The sequence below is a fragment of the Scyliorhinus canicula genome, chromosome 2 (genome assembly GCF_902713615.1).
Source record: "Scyliorhinus canicula chromosome 2, sScyCan1.1, whole genome shotgun sequence".
Classification (NCBI taxonomy): domain Eukaryota; kingdom Metazoa; phylum Chordata; class Chondrichthyes; order Carcharhiniformes; family Scyliorhinidae; genus Scyliorhinus; species Scyliorhinus canicula.
Genome location: NC_052147.1, coordinates 55,779,276 through 55,800,956, shown reverse-complemented (window position 1 = coordinate 55,800,956; position 21,681 = coordinate 55,779,276). Strand labels below are relative to the sequence as shown.

Below are 21,681 nucleotides of genomic sequence, written 5' to 3'. Positions count from 1 at the left end.
TCGATGCCAAATAAATTAATCATTATAAAACTGCGATTGACATTTTTTTGTTAGGTCACAGATCAGCCATGATCTCATTGAATGTTGCAACAGGCTCACAGAGCCACATAGCTGACTCCTGTTTCATATGTTCCTTTGCCTCATCAGTTGAGAGGTACACATAAATCCTGATCCTGGGCAAACCTAGCAAAAGTCACCTGTGAGATGCACTTTTGGACAGCAGTTTGTGAGATCCTACAAATATTGCCCCAGATCTCTAAAAGCCAGAGATAAAGAAATGAAGGTCTGTGGTGATGTTGACAGCCCCCAGCAATGTGTGCTTACTTGGTTCACTCGATAGAAAGTCTTCTTCCTAGAGGGCGAAAATGTCAGCTAGCACCTGATGCAAAATTCAGAGCCTCGTGAGGCGCTGTTGCTTTGTCATGTCTAGGAAGCTTAACTTCTGTCGGTAAACCCAGTGTTTAGGGGTATTGCCTCCTGTCAGATTGATGTGCCCATTCCTGCTCTCTGCGGAGCAGAATGTGGATGAGGAGAAGGCTACTGATGCTACTCCACCTGGTGCTGCTCATTGTGTTCCTTGTCAGAGGTCGGAGGTAGAGCTGCATCAACAGAAGGTTGAAAGCTGGGAAGTGGTAGGTCACTCAGTGTAGAATCCACAACAGTAGAAATGATCTCCAAGGGATTGGAAATCACATTTGAAACAGTGAAAACACTTTCTCAGCATGAGGTCTGTCACTGAGGCAAGGGGACAGCAATGAACTCTTGTTAGTTAAAGCATTCCTTGCCTGCCACTTGTTAAATACATCATTCAGGGCTGAGGAAGTTGATAGTGAGCACCTAACACCTATAAATTGATCACCAGTCTGTCCTACAGAGGACTCCCATGTGCTGCAGGTCATGCTGAGGTTAAAAGTGGAAGTTGGCCTGCTGCTGCTGGCTTCTCTACACAATGGCAATTTCATCCACTCTCACCCACTCATCTGGTCAGGTTCAAAGTCCCCCCAAAACCTTTGTTTCCAATTTAAATTGTATTCACAGTAACATTGCAACGTTAAACTATCCTGCACAAATTGCATACAAATGAACAAATATATTTCCAATTAACTGACAGCAAGAAAATTCTGTGAGGTAACTGCAGTTGCTCACGGATGACATGCGTAAAATCCAGGGTCATGTCGCAAATAGGTTGTACAACACTGTTTGAAAATACTGATGAGTACAGGTGTATCCCTGGTGGTGAAACGTCAGCTAGACCAGGCGATATGTGTTATATTTAAAGCATATAGGCCTGTGTGCGTTTTCTATCCTCTGATGACAGCACCAATTATACAAGGAGCAGCATTACAGGCTCAGTGTGCAAGATTTGTGCTTTATGTCAAAACCAGTTTATTTTTATTTCATTAGCACCCAATGAACGTCCAAAGACTGCCTGTGAACAGCACCGAGAGAGACTGCGAGCAGAGCTGACCCTGCGGGGACCTCAACCTCTGGTTGGAATCCATATCCCTGAGTGTGATGAAGACGGAAACTTCAGGCCTTTGCAATGTCACAGCAGTACAGGCTACTGCTGGTGTGTGTACGAAAATGGGCAAGAAATACCTGGGACTCGGACATCGCCTGGAACTGATCAACCACGCTGTGGACAGCCAGGTCAGTCAGTGTTTTAAGTGTGCAAAATAACCGCTATTGTATGAAAAACGAGGAATTCAAAGTGACTTTAACTTAAGGTGATCCTAACTTGGAACTTGGTGAGACACGCATCTATAATCTTTTTTATAAATTTAGAGTGCCCAATTGTTTTTCTATTAAGGGACAATTTAGCGTGGCTAACCCACATAGCCTGCACATCTTTGGGTTGTGGGGGTGAGAACCACGCACATAATGGGGAGAATGTTCAAACTCCACACGGACAGTTACCCGGGGCCGGCGGGATCGAACCCGGGTCCTCGGCACCTTGAAGCAGCAGTGCTAACCACTGCACCACCGTGCCACCACCACCCCATGTATAAAAAGTTGATCATTATTGAAAGAGCTGATGAAAGTATCTGTCATTTTATGTGATTCTTACCTTTATTATTTGTGCTGCAGGTGTGACCGGGATAAAGCAGCAAGCCACATTTATTTACATTGAAAAGACCTGATTAGTACTTCTGAATATTGTAGTGATTTCTGTATATGCATATAAATAAGGGGTTAATGTGTAGTCAGTACAGCCAGATGATCACTAGAGGGCAACACTAACAGGGGTATAAATGCAAGCTCAATCTGTTTTCCCTCTCTCTTCGGGTGTGTTGCGACTAGAGAACAGAAGTGCATAGTTAGCTCCGAGTGCAAGTATAATATTCATAGTTAATCTAACTCTATCTAGTTTAATTCAATAGCTAGTAAAAATATTGAAGAATCAAACTCACAAGTTAAATGATTAGTTACTCAATAAATTGTTTGTTATCACTGGACGACTTTGAATATTCATCATCATCAAAGTTACGTTCAACTCGGCGTAAACAAATAAGTAACATATATTACTCCAAGTAATATAACATGGTACCATGAGTAGTAATATAATACGACAAGTATTGCTCCCACCTTCACCATCATTCTGTTCCATTGTCAAACAGCTCAGATTGGCCTTTGTTTCCTTCATTTCTATGATCTTCCATATCTGCTGCTGTGTCTCCAGCTTCCTGGTTCTCACCAGATTAATTTGCCATATACAGATATATATACAAAAATCGCAGGTTTTGTCTCAAATGAGCTATACAGCAATGATTGAAAATACTAAAATCTGGTGGGTACACCAATTATATATGGTGATTGAATTTGGAAATTTGGATCAATACAAAGAGATAAATTAACAATGGGTGGTTTTCTCCAGTCCCCAGCTGCGTGTTTCTCGGTGGTGCGCCATTCGCTGGTGGCGGGGTTCAATCTTCCCGCCGCTTGTCAATGGGATTTCCCATGGGCAGGTGTGCACTGCCAGCGGGAAAATAGAATCCCAACGGTCAGAGAATTACAGCCTGTGTTAAGTGAAGTGCATTGTATTTAGGGCATATTGGCTCAGATGTGTTTTTCTGTATGCAGAAATATGCGGTGTATAAGAAGACATTACATGAGCCGATTTCAGAGGGTTGTCCTTTTACTTTGTAATTATTTTTTAAAGATTACTTATTTTTAATAATTGTTCTTAATTATTTTCTTGGCGTGCTTAGCAACCGATGAACGTCCAAAGACAGTTTGTGAACAGTACAGAGAGCAACTGCAAACAGAATTGAGCCCACATGAGTCTCAGCCTCGCGTTGGAGTCCATTTCCCTGAGTGTGATGAAGACGGGAACTTCAGGCCTCTGCAATGTCACGGCAGTACAGGCCACTGCTGGTGTGTTGACGAAAGAGGACAGGAAATTCCTGGGACTAGAACCCCACCTGGATCTGATCAACCACGCTGTGGACTGCCAGGTCAGCCAATATGTTAGTTATGCAAAGTGATCTCAATTGTCATATAAAAGAGGAATTGAAAGAGATTTTAATTTTTTGGAAGTGAGTCTGAATCGCAGCCCGTTGGGCCACTCCTGTGTCTTCATATTGGAAACAGTGGTTTACTCCGTCAGTTATCCCCTGCATTTTTGTAGTGCCTATATTCGGAACATCAAATGATAATTAAAAATGAGAAGGCAAATCAGCCAATTTAGCCATAGAATCCCTCTAGTGCAGAAGGAGTCCGTTTGGCCCATCGGGTCTGTACCGACCCTCAGAAAGAGCATCCTACCTGGCCCAATCCTCATAATCCCACCTAACCTGCACAACTTTTGACACTAAGGGGCAATTCCGCATGGCCAATCCCCACCTAACCTGTACATTTTTGAACTGCGGTAGGAAACCGGAACACCCGGAGGAAGCCCATGCAGACACGGGGAGAAAGTGTAAACTCTACACAGTCACCCAAGGCTGGAACTGAATGGGTCCTTGGTGCAGTGAAGCAGCAGTGCTAACCACTGTGCCACTTTGCTTATCAATCAAAAGAGATTCTAATTTCCTTCACCATTTTAGCACCACATTTTCTTCAGTAGATTCGAGGATACTTTCCTTCACTACTCCGGAAATTTATTTTGCACATTGATCATCCTCAGTGTGGGGAAACCTTCCTGAAATCTGTCGTAGAATTATGCCCCTGCCCTCCCCCCGAACAAATTGCATACTGCCGAACACATTTGTACTTGTGTGTTTGTTACATTTCTTATATGTTTGTCATTCACAAATCCTGCGATGTCAAAGCTGAGATTTTTAAATGACAGTGGGTGCACGAATGAGTGTCGTTTTGAAAATCGCCTTCCTGGGGGGCAGCACTGGATCCTGCCACATCTGGAGCGCAATGTGATTTTCGAAGGAAGAATGGGCGAAGGGTTGTTTCTGAAGCCCACACGCCTCCTCGTATTAACAGGCCTCAGAGGAGCAGTTTTGAATTTTCGGTTGTCAGGCACGGAGAACACTGGGCCATGTCAGGGTGCAGCTGGTGTACATACAGCAAGGAGCCCTGAGGGCCAATGGGCACACCCATTCAACTCATTTAAATGAGGGGAAAGTAAGGCTCTCCTGCACAACCACACTTTCCATCGCTGATACGGAGGCATGTATTAGTCAACAGACAGAGGTAGGAGCTCCTAGAGTGATGTCAAACTGCTTCCATCACTCAGGCAGCAGAGATTGGCAGAGGAAGGTCTGGTGAGTAGGACGATGGAGAAGCTAAATTGGCTGATTTTTGGTTCTCTTCCCCCCACCCCCCAAAAAAGAGATGGCTCTCACCCCTGTCCACTGTTAGGGATGGAGAGAGGGGCTACAACCAGAGCCATCTCCTAACACGAGCCTTCACAGGACAGATCACCGACTTCTTGAAGATGGGCATCTGTAGCCTTGACCAGTCAGGTGGCTCCTTCCAGTATGAGCCAGTCAGAGTGTCTATTTTTGTGGTTGTTTGCTGGGCACTTGTGCAACGTGACCATACAAAAGAGGCTTGGAGCAGGATGAAGAGTAGGACCTAGAACATCACTCTTCTTGCAAGAGGAGGAAGAGGAGGACTGTTGCTGAATTAGCATAGTCCTTACAGCCAGAACAGCCTGTCAATCACCATGAGGTCTTGGACAACCTGTTCCTGCAATGCCTGACACTGTAGATGAGCCTGGTGTCCAGGCATTGCAGAAAGAGATTGTCCAATTCCTCATAGTGATTGGCAGGCTGGCCTCGCTGTAGGGACTATGCTAATTCAGGCACAGTTCACTAAAGCGCTTTGTAGGCCTTTGTCCGATCACTCTGTAATTCGCCTTTGATCAGAGAGAGAAGTTCTCCAGCCAACACACCCATCTGGGGCGGCAACGGTGGTGCAATGGCTTGCACTGCTACCACATGGTGCCGAGGACCCGGGTTCAATCCCGGCCACGGGTCACTGTCTGTGTGGAGTTTGCATTCTCCCCGTGTCTGCGTGGGTCTCATCCGCACAACCCAAAGATGTGCAGAGTAGGCAGGTTGGCCATGCTAAATTGCCCCTTAATAAAAAAAGAGCACACACATCTGGATAATCCCACTGCCACCCAAAGACATTGAGAATGGAGTGTCCACTTTTATCATTGCCCCATGTCACGACTGCAACAAGCTCAGGCCCACGAGAGCCCGCGATCTTCATTTCACTTTTCTTGACAAGTTTTGAGTTATTAAAATTAGAGCAATGGCTAACCAAGCATCATCTGGGTGAAGTCTTCTTTATCAAGTGCAACTAGAAGCGTGACGCCTGGTCTCCGGTTGCGGCTATGACCAGCTAAGTCGCACGTTTGGCTGCTCCTGCTACAAAGGTGTTTTCGGGCCGATTGGAGGGCCCCAACGGCGCTGTAAGGACAAATCCCGGTGGGGGAAGGCTCCCTGAAGAGAACCAGACCAACTTTATGGTCGGTACCCGGAGTGGGGTGGTAAAGAAAGCAACAGCAGCTCCCAAAAAAAAAGCGGGGGAAGAAGACCAAAATGGCGGCCGGTGGAGCACCCGAGGAATGGAGGAAATGGGCGGAGGAGCAGCAGGCCGCTCTCCTGCGCTTCTTTACGGAGCTGAAAATGGAGCTCTTGGAGTCAATGAATGCGACGACCACCAGGCTGATGGGAGCCCAGGCGACCCAAGAGGCGTCGATTCGGGAGCTGCAACAGGAGATGACTGTGAGGGAGGAGGAGGCCACGGTCCTCGTGGGAAAGGTAGAGGTGCACGAGGCACTCCACCTGAAATGGCAGAGCCGTTTTGAGGAGCTGGATACCCGAATGAGGCGGAAGAACCTGAGGATCTTGGGCCTGGCAGAAGGCCTGGAGGGGTCAGACCTCCCGGGATATGTAGCAGAAATGCTGAGCTCCCTGATGGGGGCAGGGGCCGTCCCTTCGCCCCTGGAGCTGGAAGAGGCCTACAGGGTCATGGCTAGGAGGCCAAGAGCAAATGAGCCCCCGAGGGCGGTGCTGGTGCGGTTCCAGCGACTCAGCGATCGGGAGAGAGTGCTGGAGTGGGCCAAGAGGGAAAGGAGCAGCAAGTGGGAGAATTCGACGGTGAGGGTCTACCAGGACTGGAGTGCGGAGGTGGCAAAGCGGCGGGCCCGGTACAACCGGACGAAGGCGGTGCTACATGCAAAACGGATCAGGTTCGGAATGCTGCAGCCAGCGCGCTTGTGGGTCACCTACAGGAACCAACACCACTATTTTGAGTCCCCAGAGGAGGCGTGGGCCTTTGTACAGGAAGAGAAACTGGACTCGAATTAGACCCAGGGGATACTTGGCGGCCGTAGCCGCTCGGGTACTTTCAGCTGAATTCTTTGTTTGGATTTTGAACTCTTGCTGTGGTTTTTCTTCTGATGTTTTTTCCCCCTTTGCCAACTTCCCTTAGTTATTGTTATTGTGGTTATTCATGGTTATTTATGGTTATTTATGCTGTTTGGTAGAGGGCGACTGTTAAGTACATTGTTATTTGTTATTTATCTGTTATTTATAATGTTAAGTTGGGGAGGTGGGACGGGGGGGAGAGCAGATCGGGGATATGGGCTCCTAGGGGGGGTTCTTTTACAGGCATGGACGGGGACGGGGGTGGAACTGAAGATGGCGGGGTGGGGTGTGGCAGGGCGAAAGCGCGGGCTTTCCTCTGTTTTCCCGCGCGCGGGGCAGAGGAGGGGGGAGGGGAGGAGTGCGGGGCGTGGCTAGCAATGGCGACCTTTCCCGCGCTGGAGCGGGGCCAGGGAGGAGTGGCAAGGGGGGGGGAGGCCCCCCCCCCGAGCCGGGGGGAGTCGGAGTGGGGCAGGAGCAGCCGGGTCAGCGTGAACCAGCTGACTTACGGGAGTACGATGGAGGGTACATCGCGGCTAGGAGGGGTCCTAGCCTGGGGGGGGGGGAGGGGGGTTAGGGAGGGACACCGGGTTGCTGCTGAAAAGACCAGAAACGGGAAGTGGAGGACTGGAGAGGTGGGGGGAGGGGGACATCGCCATGGGGAGCGGGTCAGAAGGGGAGGGTCGACCCGGGGCGAGCAGGGAACAGGACATGGCTAATCGGCAGGGGAAGGGGGCGGGTCGTCCCGCGACCCGGCTGATCACTTGGAACGTGAGGGGGTTGAATGGGCCGGTCAAGAGATCAAGGGTATTCTCACACCTGAAGGGACTGAAGGCTGATGTAGCAATGTTACAGGAGACCCATTTGAAGGTAGTGGACCAGGTTCGCCTGAGAAGGGGGTGGGTGGGACAGGTGTTCCACTCTGGATTGGACGCAAAGAACCGGGGGGTGGCGATTCTGGTGGGAAAGAGGGTGTCGTTCGTGGCGGAGGAGGTGGTGGCGGATAAGGAGGGTAGGTATGTGATGGTGAAGGGTAAGCTGCAGGGGGAGAAAGTGGTGATGGTCAACGTATATGCCCCAAACTGGGATGACGCGGGTTTTATGAGGCGCCTATTGGGCCTCATTCCGGGACTGGAGGCAGGGGGCTTGATCATGGGGGGGGACTTTAACACAGTGCTGGACCCCGGGCTAGACAGATCGAGCGCAAGGACCAATAGGAGGCCGGCAGCGGCAGAAGTGCTGAGGGGGTACATGGAGCAGATGGGAGGAGTAGACCCATGGAGGTTTGGTAGGCCGAGGGCGAGGGAGTATTCCTTTTTCTCCCACGTCCATAGAGTGTACTCCAGAATCGATTTCTTCGTGTTGAGCAGGGGGCTGATCCCGAGGGTACGGGAAGCTGAGTACTCGGCCATTGCGATCTCTGATCATGCACCGCATTGGGTGGATGTGGAAATGGGGGAGGCGCGGGACCAGCGCCCGCTGTGGCGGCTGGATGTGGGGCTGTTAGCGGACGACGAGGTGTGTAAAAGGGTCCGGAAGAGCATTGAGAGCTATCTGGACTTGAATGACACGGGTGAGGTGCAGGTGGGGATGGTCTGGGAGGCCCTGAAGGCAGTGATCAGGGGAGAGCTGATCTCCATAAGGGCGCATAGAGAAAGAAAGGAGAGGCAGGAGAGGGAGAGGCTGGTGGGGGAGCTATTGGAAGTGGATAGGAGATATGCGGAGGCACCAGAGGAGGGGCTGCTGGAAGAACGGCGCAGCCTGCAGGTCAAGTTCGATCTGCTGACCACCAGGAAGGCAGAGACGCAGTGGAGAAGGGCACAGGGCGCGGTCTATGAGTATGGGGAAAAGGCGAGCAGGATGCTGGCACACCAGCTTCGCAAACGAGATGCGGCTAGGGAGATTGGGGGAGTGAAGGAGAGGGGCGGGAAGGTAGTGCAGAAGGGGCAAGAAGTGAACGGGGTCTTCAGGGATTTTTACAAGGAGTTGTATCGGTCTGAGCCGCCGACAAGGAGAGGGGGAATGGAGGACTTCCTAAACAAATTGAGGTTCCCAAGGGTCCAGGAGGGGCTGGTAGAAGGGCTGGGGGCGCCAATAGGGCTAGAGGAGCTAGTCAAGGGAATAGGTCAGATGCAAGCGGGGAAGGCGCCGGGGCCAGATGGGTTCCCGGTGGAATTCTATAAGAAAAATGTGGACTTGGTGGGACCGGTACTGGTACGAGCCTTTAATGAGGCGCGAGAGGGGGGGGTTCTGCCCCCGACAATGTCGCAGGCTCTGATCTCCCTGATATTGAAGCGGGATAAAGACCCCGTGCAGTGCGGGTCCTACAGGCCTATCTCGCTTCTGAACGTGGATGCCAAGTTGCTGGCAAAGATCCTGGCAGCTAGAATAGAGGATTGTGTGCCAGGGGTAATCCATGAGGACCAGACGGGGTTCGTGAAGGGGCGGCAGCTCAACACGAACGTGCGGAGATTGCTGAATGTAATTATGATGCCGGCAGTGGAGGGGGAGGCTGAGATAGTGGTAGCGCTGGACGCGGAGAAGGCATTCGATAGGGTGGAGTGGGAGTACCTGTGGGAGACGTTGAAACGGTTTGGGTTTGGGGAAGGGTTTATTAAGTGGGTGAAGTTGCTCTACTCGGCCCCGACGGCGAGTGTAGTGACAAACGGGAGGAGGTCGGAGTATTTCGGGCTCCACCGAGGGACCAGGCAGGGATGTCCCCTATCCCCCCTACTTTTCGCACTGGCGATTGAACCGTTGGCGATGGCACTGAGGGGTTCAGGGGGGTGGAGAGGACTGACTAGGGGAGGGGAGGAACATCGAGTATCGCTGTATGCGGATGATCTACTGCTGTACGTGGCAGACCCAGAAGGGGGAATGCCGGAGATAATGGAACTATTAGCAGAGTTTGGGGACTTTTCGGGGTACAAATTAAATTTGGGCAAAAGCGAGGTTTTTGTGATACACCCGGGGGACCAGGGAGAGGGTATTGGGAGACTCCCCTTCAAGCGAGCAGGAAAGAGCTTTAGGTACTTAGGGGTGCAGGTGGCAAGGAACTGGGGGACCCTCCACAAGTTGAACTTTTCCAGGCTGGTGGAACAGATGGAGGAGGAGTTTAAGAGGTGGGACATGGTACCGTTGTCGCTGGCGGGGAGGGTGCAGTCAATCAAAATGACGGTCCTCCCAAGGTTCTTGTTTTTATTTCAGTGCTTGCCCATCTTCCTCCCTAGGGCCTTCTTCAAAAAGGTGACGAGTAGCATCATGAGCTACGTGTGGGCGCATGGCACCCCAAGGGTGAGGAGGGTCTTTTTGGAGCGGAGTAGGGACAGTGGAGGGCTGGCACTGCCCAATCTCTCGGGGTACTACTGGGCGGCAAATGTGTCAATGGTGCGCAAGTGGATGATGGAAGGGGAGGGGGCAGCTTGGAAACGAATGGAGAGGGCGTCCTGTGGCAACACAAGCCTGGGGGCCCTAGTAACGGCACCATGGCCGCTCCCCCCCACGAGGTACACCACGAGCCCGGTGGTGGCGGCCACCCTCAAGATATGGGGGCAGTGGAGGCGACATAGGGGTGAAATGGGAGGTCTGTTGGCGGCGCCAATAAGAGGGAACCATAGATTCATCCCGGGGAACATCGACGGGGGATTTCAGAGCTGGTACAGGGTGGGCATACGGCAGCTGAAGGACCTGTTTATAGAGGGGAGGTTTGCGAGCCTGGGAGGGCTGGAGGAGAAGTTTGAGCTCCCCCCGGGAAACATGTTCAGATATTTACAAGTGAAGGCATTTGCTAGGCGGCAGGTGGAGGGGTTTCCCCTGCTCCCCAGTAAGGGGGCGAGTGATAGGGTGCTCTCGGGGGTCTGGGTCGGAGGGGGGAAGATATCAGACATCTACAAGATAATGCAGGAGGCGGAAGCAGCATCGGGGGAGGAGCTGAAAGCCAAGTGGGAAGGGGAGCTGGGAGAGCAGATAGAAGACGGGACGTGGGCGGATGCACTGGAGAAGGTCAACTCTTCCTCCTCGTGTGCGAGACTGAGCCTCATTCAATTTAAGGTGCTGCATAGAGCTCACATGACGGGGACAAGGATGAGCCGGTTCTTTGGGGGTGAGGACAGGTGTGTCAGATGTCTGGGAAGCCCAGCGAACCATGTGCATATGTTCTGGGCATGTCCGGTGCTGGAAGGGTTCTGGAAGGGGGTGGCAAGGACGGTGTCGAAGGTGGTGGGGTCCAGGGTCAAACCAGGATGGGGGCTTGCGATCTTTGGGGTCGGGGTAGAACCGGGGGTACAGGAGGCTAGGGAGGCCGGAATACTGGCCTTTGCGTCCCTAGTGGCTCGACGAAGGATATTAATTCAATGGAAGGACGCGAGGCCTCCAAGCGTTGAAACTTGGATTAACGATATGGCTAGCTATATTCAGCTAGAAAGGATCAAATTTGCCCTGAGAGGGTCGGTACAGGGATTCGCCAGGCGGTGGCAACCTTTCCTTGACTTTTTAGATCAGAGATAGACGTTCGGGGTCGTGGCAGCAGCAACCCGGGGGGGGGGGGGGGGGGGAGGGAGGGAGGGGGGGGGGAGGGGAGGGCAGCAAGGGTCGTGGGGGGACACGCACGACTGTAACGCGGGCAAGCCTGCTCGCTGCTCATGTCTGAAACTGTAGGCTGCCTTGGTTGTTAAGGTTGCCTGGGGGGGGGGGGGGAGGACTGGTGCGCGCGAGAGGGCGGGCGAGGGAGGGACATTTGCCTAGAGGGATTGTGTTGTAAATAATTTAAAAATTAGTAGGGGTAAATGTCTGTATGGAAAAACTCTTTCAATAAAAATTATTTAAAAAAAAAAAGAAGCGTGACGCCTTGTACATGCTCCTGCGAGGTGCTTCCCCTATGGCTGACAAAGAGGTAGAGTCACACTCTTTCCTTGTGTCTGCCCATGCTGGAGATGCCCAACAGCTCCCTTCCTTGTCGTCAAGGTGCCCGTCAGGTCTCCTCCACAAGCTGCTGCACCCGTATCATTGACGGGGAAGCCTCTGTCACAGGGCCTTGTTGGCATCGATGCGTCCTGAGCTGGAGGACCAAGGAGGCAAGGAATGATGCTGGTGCCCCCTGAAGGGTGACCTCCGCCCTTTTATGGCACTCTTGCATGCTGAATGAGGCCACGAAGCTGACATCCACTGAGCATTTGTGCGCCATCGGTGATACTAAGCGATCAGAGATTCTCATTCTTCCTGTGCGTGTCAGTGCGCTGCTCCTGCTTCCAGTCAGAGTGGTTCTGCACATGAATCTCCCACTCTCTCAATGGAGGAACTCGTGCATCCCTGAGCCATGATGGAGCACATGTGTGCTGTTTGGCCTGCTCCATTGTCTGCTCATGGTTCGGCAATGCCTCCGCGATCTCCGATATTTGAGAACTCATCTGTATCTGATGTCCTAGGAAGACCCTTCTTGTTTGTGACACCCTGGGCATAGCACCTCCACCCGGCCAAGCATGGCCATGAAGGGGATTATTGTTGCGCTCCTCCAGCAATATCCCCTTCACTGTTGAGTCCCTTAGGTAAGTGTGGCTGACATCTCACTAATGCAACTGGCCACTTGCTCTGACAATGTTAGGAAGAGATTTGTGCAATCAGTCTGCTCTGCTCGTGTCCATCTGCAAACAGAGCCAGAGGTCTTTTCCCCTCATGTCACTTGCCACTCGCCTTCCCAGATTCTAATAGTATGTTAAACCTTTTGCACCATTAGACCCAAATCCTCCCTGTGACAACGGCACTGCTGGTATCAATAGTGACCTCCATCCAGGCCCATTCTCTTTAGGCAACCACCTTCTACCGGAAGCCAGGAAGAAAATTTATCCGCTCTCGGCGACTGCTTCCATGAATTGTTTTTGGAAAACCTTGGGAGAGCTTATGTACATGTCCCTGTGAGCGCCAGCCTGTTCCGTTCCTACCCATGACATATCCTCAGCGAATAGAAGCCCTTTCATGGCTGCTGTTCACCTTCTCAAATAGTCAGCCATATTCCGCCTCCTAGTATGTGCTGGCAACGTTGAACCTGGTCCCCTGGCCATTTTGATATTTCACATATCAAAATAGCTTCCCACCACTTACGCTGGCACAGCACACGTTTAGGACTCAGGAATTATCTAAGTGTCGCGTTCCCAATCGTAACTGAAAATCCACCCTTAAATCTTTGTTTCCAATTTACATTTTCTACCCAATCTCAATACAGCACAGGATCAGGCCCTTCGGCCCTCCAAAAGAACAAAGAACAATGCAGCACAGGAACAGGGCTCATTACACTTTAAAATATTCTTCACAAAACACACAGACTGCCAAACAAATTTCTTTCCAATTGCACTCCAGGAAGAAAATCCTGCGAAATACAGCTGCCAAAGCAATTCCCTAATTGATCCTCAGATGTTTTTACTCCACTCTGTCTCTCCTCCAACTCCATGAAGTGAGGAGGACACTTGCCACGGAGCCCATGGGGTCTTTTAGCGTGGGGAGGCTGTTGCATGGCAGCTACCACACACTTCTGGCTGACCAGGAAACTCTTCCGCTCTTACCAACTGGCATCAACATATTGGAAAGATTAACAGGTTGATAAACAAGGAGTCAGGAGGTCCATTCCTTCTCCCCTGTAAGCTCTCCCCTGTAAGCTGTCAATGTCTGCAAAGAGCTGACGGGATAACTGAATCTCGTGAGGCACTGGTGCTCATTTGTTTCGAGCGAGCTGATTCTTTGCTTGTGTACACGGAGCCAGAGTTATCCACGAAACAATCTTCTTTCCAAAGCCCTGTCACTGATCACCAGAATGTTCTTCACCCACTTCACGAAAATCTCCTGAAGTAAAATTCACCATAGAAAACGTGGGAGGGTGAGCTGTGAGGAGGATGCAGAGATGCTTCAGCAGGATTTGGACAGGCTGTGTGAGTGGGCACATGCTTGGCAGATGCAGGATAATGTGGATAAATGTGAGGTTATCCACTTCGGTAGCAAAAATAGGAGGGCAGATTATTATTTGAATGGGTGTAAATTGAGAGAGGTGGATACTCAGCGAGACCTTGGTGTCCTTGTGCATCAGTTGCTGAAAGTAAGTGCGCAGCTACAGAATGCATTAAAGAAGGCAAATAGTATGATGGCCTTTAAAGCAAGAGGATTTGCGTATAAGAATAGAGATGTTTTACTGCAATGGTATAGGGTACTGCTGAGGCCACACCTGGAGTACTGTGTGCATTGTTCTTGTTATGGAGGGAGTGCAGCAAAGGTTTACCAGGCTCATTTCTGAGATGGTGGGGCTATCAGGTGAGGAGAGACTAAGTCGGGTTAGGATTATGCTCATTCGAGTTTAGAAGAGTGAGAGGGGATGTCATAGAACCGTATAAAATTCTAACAGGATTAGATTCAGAAAGAATGTTCCCGATGGTGAGGGAGTCTAGAACTAGGGGTCATAATTTGAGGAAAAGGGGTAAACCTTTTAGGACTGAGGTGAGGAGACATTTCTTCACCCAGAGAGTGGTGAATCTGAGGAATTCATTACCACAGAAAGTAGTTGAGGCCAAGATGTGTAATTTCAAAAAGAAATTAGATATCGCTCTTGGGGCTAAACGAATCAAGGGATATGGAGGGGGGTCAGGGTATTGAACTTGATGATCAGCCATGATCACAATGAATGGTGGAGCAGGCCCGAACGGCCCAATGGCCTCCTGCTTTTATTTTCTATGTATGTTTCTATGTATATACAGCTTTCAGGTTGTAGCTGGATGGAGTGTATATTGGGGTAGGTTTGAACTTCCTGTCATGTAAATATGGGAGGATATCATGCCAGGAGTCAACAGTCCTTTATTGCCTGACTGCCGGTAAAACTGGAATGTTGCAAGCCAGATGCTGGGCTGAATTTCATGAGTGCTTGGACTGCTAGGTAGGAGCTGAAGCAGATGTGAAATCTGCTTCTGCCCAATGTTTCTGAAAAAGCACAATATTACACTGGAGAGACAAGTAAGGCCCATTCAACGTGGAATGTGTCTGTTGGTTGGGTCAGCACTGTGTGGGTGAGGATGTCAAGCATCGAGTCCAATGGTATCCCCCAGGACTTTGGGAGCATTTATTAAACTTCACTTGAAGGTGTAAGTCTACTAACCACATTTTATGGGTGCAATTCAGCGGAGAAAAATTAAAGTGCGCTTCAGCGCCATGTCTCTCGGATTCACCGAGATTCACCGGCAGTTTGCTGGTTTTATGGTCCTCGGGAGTTTCTCGCCACCAAGGCCACACTTTAGTTGATTTTCTGCTGGCGAGCTCGCTAGCAGGGACCGCTCCTCACAACCTTGATCTCTGCACCCCTCCCAAACCCCCTTGCCTCCCCTCCAATGGAAAAGACCTTCCACCTCCTCGGGCCCGATTCTTGTCAGTGCCAACTGGATACCCTGGCACCACCAGCCTGGCACCCCGGTTGTGCCCCAGCACCCTGGTAATTCCAAATTTCATAGGTGCCGGGGAGCGCCAGGGTACCACCCAGCCCTGTCCCCGACCATCTGGGAGTCCCTTATGGCCTGCGAGATCCAACCGAGTTGGCATCACGCTTGGTCCATGTTTATGGAAACCAGTGCTGAATGGCGCCCGGACGCTGTCTCACAGGCGCAGTCATTGACTCCCAGGAATTTAGTGAGTCTAATGGCACATTTGAATATGCAGATCCGGATCATGCCTGCAAGGACAAGGTCCAGATCTTGCTGGAGGTGCGCAACAGGTGAGGGGCCCAAATCAAGCTCTGCTCCGGGCGTAACAAAGTTGCTGAATTGTGCCCGTCATACTGATTTGACCAGGTTAGAAGTTACTGGTAGCAAGTACTGCATTCTGATGGGGCCAGGTACATCCATTCGTTTCAAAACAAAATAACACACGCACAAATAACTCTGCTGGGTAAAGGTACATCTTTGGTGATGGTAGAACTGGGAGCAATTTGAGGTGTTGCATTAAGAATATCCTGTAAACTCCATGGGCGGAACCTTGTGGTGGTGATTGGGGTTTCGTGTAGGAAGAGTTCAACGTTGCCTTTTTTTCAGGAAGGCCCTCAGCATCTTATTCCACTCCGACACTTGACGGGGCCAGTGGGTGGCTTATCCCTCCAGATTAAGGAATCGAGCAGCAACTCTATTGGATGGCAGCACCAACATGGAGGCCGCCGCCAGTACACGCCAACCCAATGTCAAGGATCGTGACTGGATCCCAGGCCAGAGGGGGTGATCACAGGGTGGGGATCGCAGGGGAGGGTGGAGTTCAGCAGCAATGATTCTGAGCAGGCCCCCACTTCCCGAAGCTGAGTCCCGTGATCAGACACAACAGGGTTTGCTTGTCATGCTTCCTGCATGGTAATTCCCCCACCATGCCACTGGGCTAATAGCAGTGGGTATTAATTGCCCACTTACATAGAACATACAGTGCAGAAGGAGGCCATTCGGCCCATCGAGTCTGCACCGACCCGCATTAAGTCCTCACTTCCACCCCATCCCCGCAACCCAATAACCCCTCCCAACCTTTCTGGACACTCCGGGGCAGTTTAGCATAGCCAATCCACCTAACCTGCACGTCTTTGGACTGTGGGAGGAAACCGGAGCACCCGGAGGAAACCCACGCAGACACAGGGAGAACGTGCAGACTCCGCACAGACAATGACCCAGCGGGGAATCGAACCTGGGACCCTGGCGCTGTGAAGCCACAGTGCTATCCACTTGTGCTACCGTGCTGCCCCTTTGTGCTACCGTGTTGCCCCTCTTAAGGGCCTCCATTGGCAGGGTGGGCAGGCTGTTCATGCGCTTTCCTGCCACGGACTTAATCGGGATAGAGGTGGCAAGGTGGTCGGGTGCCCACATGCTATCCTGCCAGCTAATTAAATGCTCTCCACATTAAAACTAGCCATGGAAACGGGCACAAGATTCCGTTCTGTTTTCTTTGCTATAAACGGAGTGATAATGACGAGATGAGGCAGCCATTGACCCAACGACTTGTACCATTATTTTAAAATGAGAATCTTTTGATTAGAACCCGTTGAACGTCCAAAGACTGCCTGTGAGCAGCACCGAGAGAGACTGCAAGCAGAGCTGAGCCTGCGGGGATCTCTAGCTTTTGTCGGAGTCCATATCCCTGAGTGTGATGAAGAAGGGAGGTTCAGGTCTCTGCAATGTCACAGCAGTACAGGCCACTGCTGGTGTGTGAATGAAAACGGACAGGAACTTCCTGGGACTAGGACACCACCTGGAACTGCTCGACCACAGTGTGGACAGCCAGGTCAGTCAGTGTTTTCATTCAGGAAAATACCCAGAATTGTAACAAAAACGGAGTTCAAAGATACTTCAGTTCTTTTGTGAGTCTAATTGGAAATTTTGGAGAAGCACCAAGGTGTAATGCGAAGAAGCTGTGCAAACAACTGATTTGGTCATCTGACATTTCCTGTATTTATGTTGTGCCTATCATTACTGTTTGACATTGTGTTGTAAGTATGACTGGAACAAAGGGTCAGACCATATTCATTTTAATCCAAAAGGCATGATTATCCTTCCTGACTATTCCCGCCCCCTCCCGACTTCTTCCATCATTCTCTTAGGCTGTCAGCCAGGTCACAATACCCTTTGTATCCTTCATTCCAACAGATCTCTCATCTCTGTTTTCCGCAGATTAATTCGCCATTATTCCGATTTTGCAGCCTAACTGAATTGGCACTTCATCTTCACTCTTAAGACTGAGCAATAGATTAAAAGAACAGCATAGGTACTGTATCAACAAAGGACTCAAATCGAATAAAAAGCACGCGACACAAGTATTACAAGAAATCAAAACGAAAAAAAAATTTGGAGATGAGATTCCACCTGCCTCCTATGTGTCTCTTCACTTGCATGCTCCTACTATTAGTGTTCTGCTCTCCCTCTTTCCTTTGTTGAATTGGATTATTTCATTCCTCGGTTACAAATTTGTTAACGACAAATCTTAGAATCATAGAAAAGTTACAGTACATAAGGAGACCATTCGGCCCATCTTGTCCATGCCTGCCTGAGGACACCCCTTTCTAATATCACTTCCTGCACCTGGTCTATAGCCCTGTAGCTTCAGGTACTTGGTGCCTCCACCACCATCTCAGGCAGCGAATTCCAGACTCCCACTACCCTCTGCATAAAAAAGTTCTTCCTCATGTCCCCTTTAAACCTTCTGCCACTTATCTTGAATCTATGTCCCTGGTTCTAGAATTCTACACCAAGGGAAACAATCTTATCCTGTCCACTTTATATCTTCCCCTCATAATTTTGTACACCACAATCAAGTCACCCTGGCCTCCTTTGTTCCATGGAGAATAATGCCAACCTATCCAATCTTTCCTCCTAGCTACAGTTTCTAGCCCTGGCAACCTTCCTGTAGACCTCCTCTGCATTCTCTCCAGAGCAATAATGTCCTTCTTGTTATGTGGTGACCAGAACTGCACACAATACTCCAGTTATGGCCTCACCAATGTCTTATACAATTCCAACGTTTTATCCGTACTTTTATATTATATACCTTTGCCAGTGAAAGAGAGCATTCCATATGCTTTCTTTACAATCATGTCTACTTGAACTGCTGCCTTTAGGGATCTGTGTACCTGTACACTAAGATCTCTTACTTCATCTACCCCTCTTTATATATTCCCTTTTATTGTGTACTCCTATAACTGTTTGGCCTCCTTAAATGCAAGACTCCGTCTGTCACTTTATCGCCCATCCGCCAACCCATCTATATAATTTTGGAGGCTATTGCTATCCTCTACACTGTCCACTACTTGGCAAATCTTTGTGATGCCTGCAAATTTCCCAATCGTGCTCCCCAAGTTCATGTCCAACTCGTTAATATATAACACAAACAATAAGGGCCCCCAACACCAAGCCCTGTGGAACACCACTTGAAACAACTTGCCAATTGCAAGGACAGCCATTGACCATTACCATTTGTTTCCTATTACCAAGCCAACTTTTTATCCAGTTTGCCTGTATCCCATGGGCTTTCACTTTCTTGACCAATCTGCCAGTGGTACTCTGGTAAACACCTTGCTAAAATCCATGTACACAACATCCACTGCACTACCTTCATCAACCCTTCTTGTCACTCAAAGAATTCAATCAAATTTGTGAGGCAAAACGTCCTTTGCTGACTATCCCTGACTGGTCCATTCCTTTCCATGTGACAATTAATCCTATCTCTCAGGATTAATTCTACTAATTTACCCATCACTAACGTAAAACTAACTGCCCTATAATTGCTTGGGATTTCCTTTCATCCCTTTCGAAATAATGCATTTTCCCAGATCTCCAGTACCTCCCCTGTATCTAATGTCAATTAGAAAATCATTCTCTGAGCAACTGCTATATCCTCCCTGGCCAATTTCAGTAGCCTTGGAAACAACCCATTTTGCCCTGGCGACACATAGAAATAGACATAGAACATACAGTGCAGAAGGAGGCCATTCGGCCCATCGAGTCTGCACCGACCCACTTAAGCCCTCACTTCCACCCCATCCCCGCAACCCAATAACCCCTCCCAATCTTTTTGGTCACTAAGGGCAATTTATCATGGCCAATCCACCTAACCTGCACGTCTTTGGACTGTGGGAGGAAACCAGAGCACCCAGAGGAAATCCACGCAGACACGGGGAGAAAAGTGACCCAGTGACCCAGCGGGGAATCGAACCTGGGACCCTGCCGCTGTGCTACCCTGCTGCCCTAACAACATTTTAACAATCATCTGACAGCATTTTTCTTCCCTGTTACTTTAAACCAAATTAATAATCCACAGTTACATTCTCACAAAGGAAATGGCATTCCAGGAAGAATATTTCTGCAAGAGAATTGCTGATGTAACAGTTCCTCACAGCAATACTCAGAAAAGGGTATTTAGCCAATTACAGATACAGAAATCTAGGGTTATGTCTACACTCTTTACAAATCTGAATTCAGCTGTAAACAGATGGATTCCTGATGGTGGAAACTGTTTGAGGTGATGATTAAGACAATCATAGGTGAATTAAGTTAAAATGTATTGGCTTAAGTATCATTTTTTCCCATGAATCGACTGGTGACACCAGGAGTACAGGGGAAATTATGTTACATGATGCTTTGCAACATTTGTACATTATTTCATAATTGTTTCAAATCAGTTCCTGTCGCTTTGATTAGAACCCATTGAACGTCCAAAGACTACCTGTGAACAGCACCGAGAAAGACTGCAAACAGAGCTGAGCCAGCGTGCACCTCAATCTCTTGTTGGAGTCCATATCCCAGAGTGTGATGAAGAAGGGAGGTTCAGGCCTCTGCAATGTCACAGCAGTACAGGCCACTGCTGGTGTGTGTATGAAAACGGACAAGAAATTCCTGGGACTAGGACACCACCTGGTACTGGTCAACCACGTTGTGGGCTGTCAGGTCAGTCAGTGTTTTAATGAAGCAAAACGACCAATTGTGTAGCAAAAGATGAGGTGTTCAAAGGGCCTTTCATTTGTTTTTGAGAGTAGAGAATGCCTCAAATTGCTTCAGCTCGAGCTTCGGGTTTCTCAGTGAGCTTGATACGATGATGTGGTCGCTACGGAGGACGAGAGTTTCCTGGATCAGAGATTCCAGGAGGTGGCTACCTGTCCATCCGAGCTCAGTTCAGGGTAGTTTGTGGATTGCCGCCTGGAAGAGTAGGAAGTAGCAGGAAGTACAGGAGACCATGGGGGTTGTGTCACTCTCGGATAGATACTTCTCATTGGATGCTGCTGGGAGTGACACTACCCTGAAGGAGTGTAGTCCAAACCATGGATTCAATGGGCAAGGGACACCATAGGATGGGATGCATGTAGGAATTTCATGTATTATATATATTTGGTGCAGTAAGGGTTAAAAGCCGGGTTAGTGTGTGTATAACTGCTGTAGTAGTTGTAAAGAAACAAATCCTGTTTTACAAGACAGCTGGGCTTTCTGGAACCAGACGTGCAGGTCAAGCATTGTAAAAGTTTGGACTAATGCATTTTTATTTATATTAAGAGGGTTCCCTGTGGAATAGTTAATTCGCGACATTGGGCGGGATTCTCCACGAACCGGCAGGACGGGCCACTCCGGCACCAAGGAGTGGCATGAACCACTCCGGCGTCGGGCTGCCCCAAAGGTGCGGAATCCTCCACACCTTCAGGGGCTAGGCCAGCGCCGTAGTGCTTGGCGCCGCGCCAGCCGGCACGGAAGGGCTTGGTGCCACGCCAACTGGTGCCGAAGGGCCTCTGCCGGCCGGCCCAAGTTCGCGCATGCGCGGGAGCGCCAACGTGAACTGGCGTCATCCCAGCGCATGCGCAGGGGGGTTCATCTCCGCACCGGCCATGGCAGAGGTTGACAGTGGCCGACGCAGAGGGAAAGAGTGCCCCCACGGCACAGGCCCGCCCGTGGATCGGTGGGCACTGATCACGGGCCAGGCCTCCGTGGGGACACCCCCCGGGGCCAGATCCCCCCCAGAGGGCTCTGCAGGCCGCCCGTGGAGCCAGGTCCCGCCGGTAAGGACCTGTTGTGATTTACGCCGGCAGGACCCGTCGAAAACGGGTGGGGCCACTCGGCCCATCGCGGGCCAGAGAATTGCCGGGGGGGGGCGCTTTCAGCAGCCGCTGATTGGCGCGCCGCGATTCCCGCCCCCGCCAAAATCCTGTTGCCGAAGAATTCGGCAGCCGGCGGGGTCGGGATTCACGCCGCCCCCGGCGATTCTCCGACCCGGGGTGGGGGCTGTCAGAAAATCCCACCCAACGTGTTCAGTTTATGTAGTTAATAGGACGAGCCAGTGGTTGAAGCGGTCGGGTGTTAAGGGTGTTCAGAGAGTTTTT

The 21,681-nt window shown here is 50.2% G+C and overlaps 1 protein-coding gene across 13 annotated transcripts in view; it reads left to right on the top strand.

Annotated features, from left to right (window-relative positions):
- The window catches only part of nid2a (nidogen 2a (osteonidogen)), a 232,828-nt gene that overhangs the window by 123,918 nt on the left and 87,229 nt on the right, over nucleotides 1-21,681 (top strand). For 11 of the 13 annotated variants that reach the window (XR_005458155.1, XM_038778768.1, XM_038778760.1 and 8 more), the window contains exons 17-20: nucleotides 1,405-1,650; nucleotides 3,210-3,455; nucleotides 16,863-17,108; nucleotides 20,018-20,263. The exons of 1 other annotated variant lie outside the window; for it this stretch is intronic. Coding sequence is in view for 11 of the 12 variants with exons in the window: in XM_038778768.1 (XP_038634696.1) it covers nucleotides 1,405-1,650; nucleotides 3,210-3,455; nucleotides 16,863-17,108; nucleotides 20,018-20,263 (984 nt within the window). In the remaining variant the exon portion in view is untranslated. The remainder of the gene's footprint in view (nucleotides 1-1,404; nucleotides 1,651-3,209; nucleotides 3,456-16,862; nucleotides 17,109-20,017; nucleotides 20,264-21,681) is intronic. One more of the 13 variants, XM_038778709.1, reaches the window with a different exon arrangement.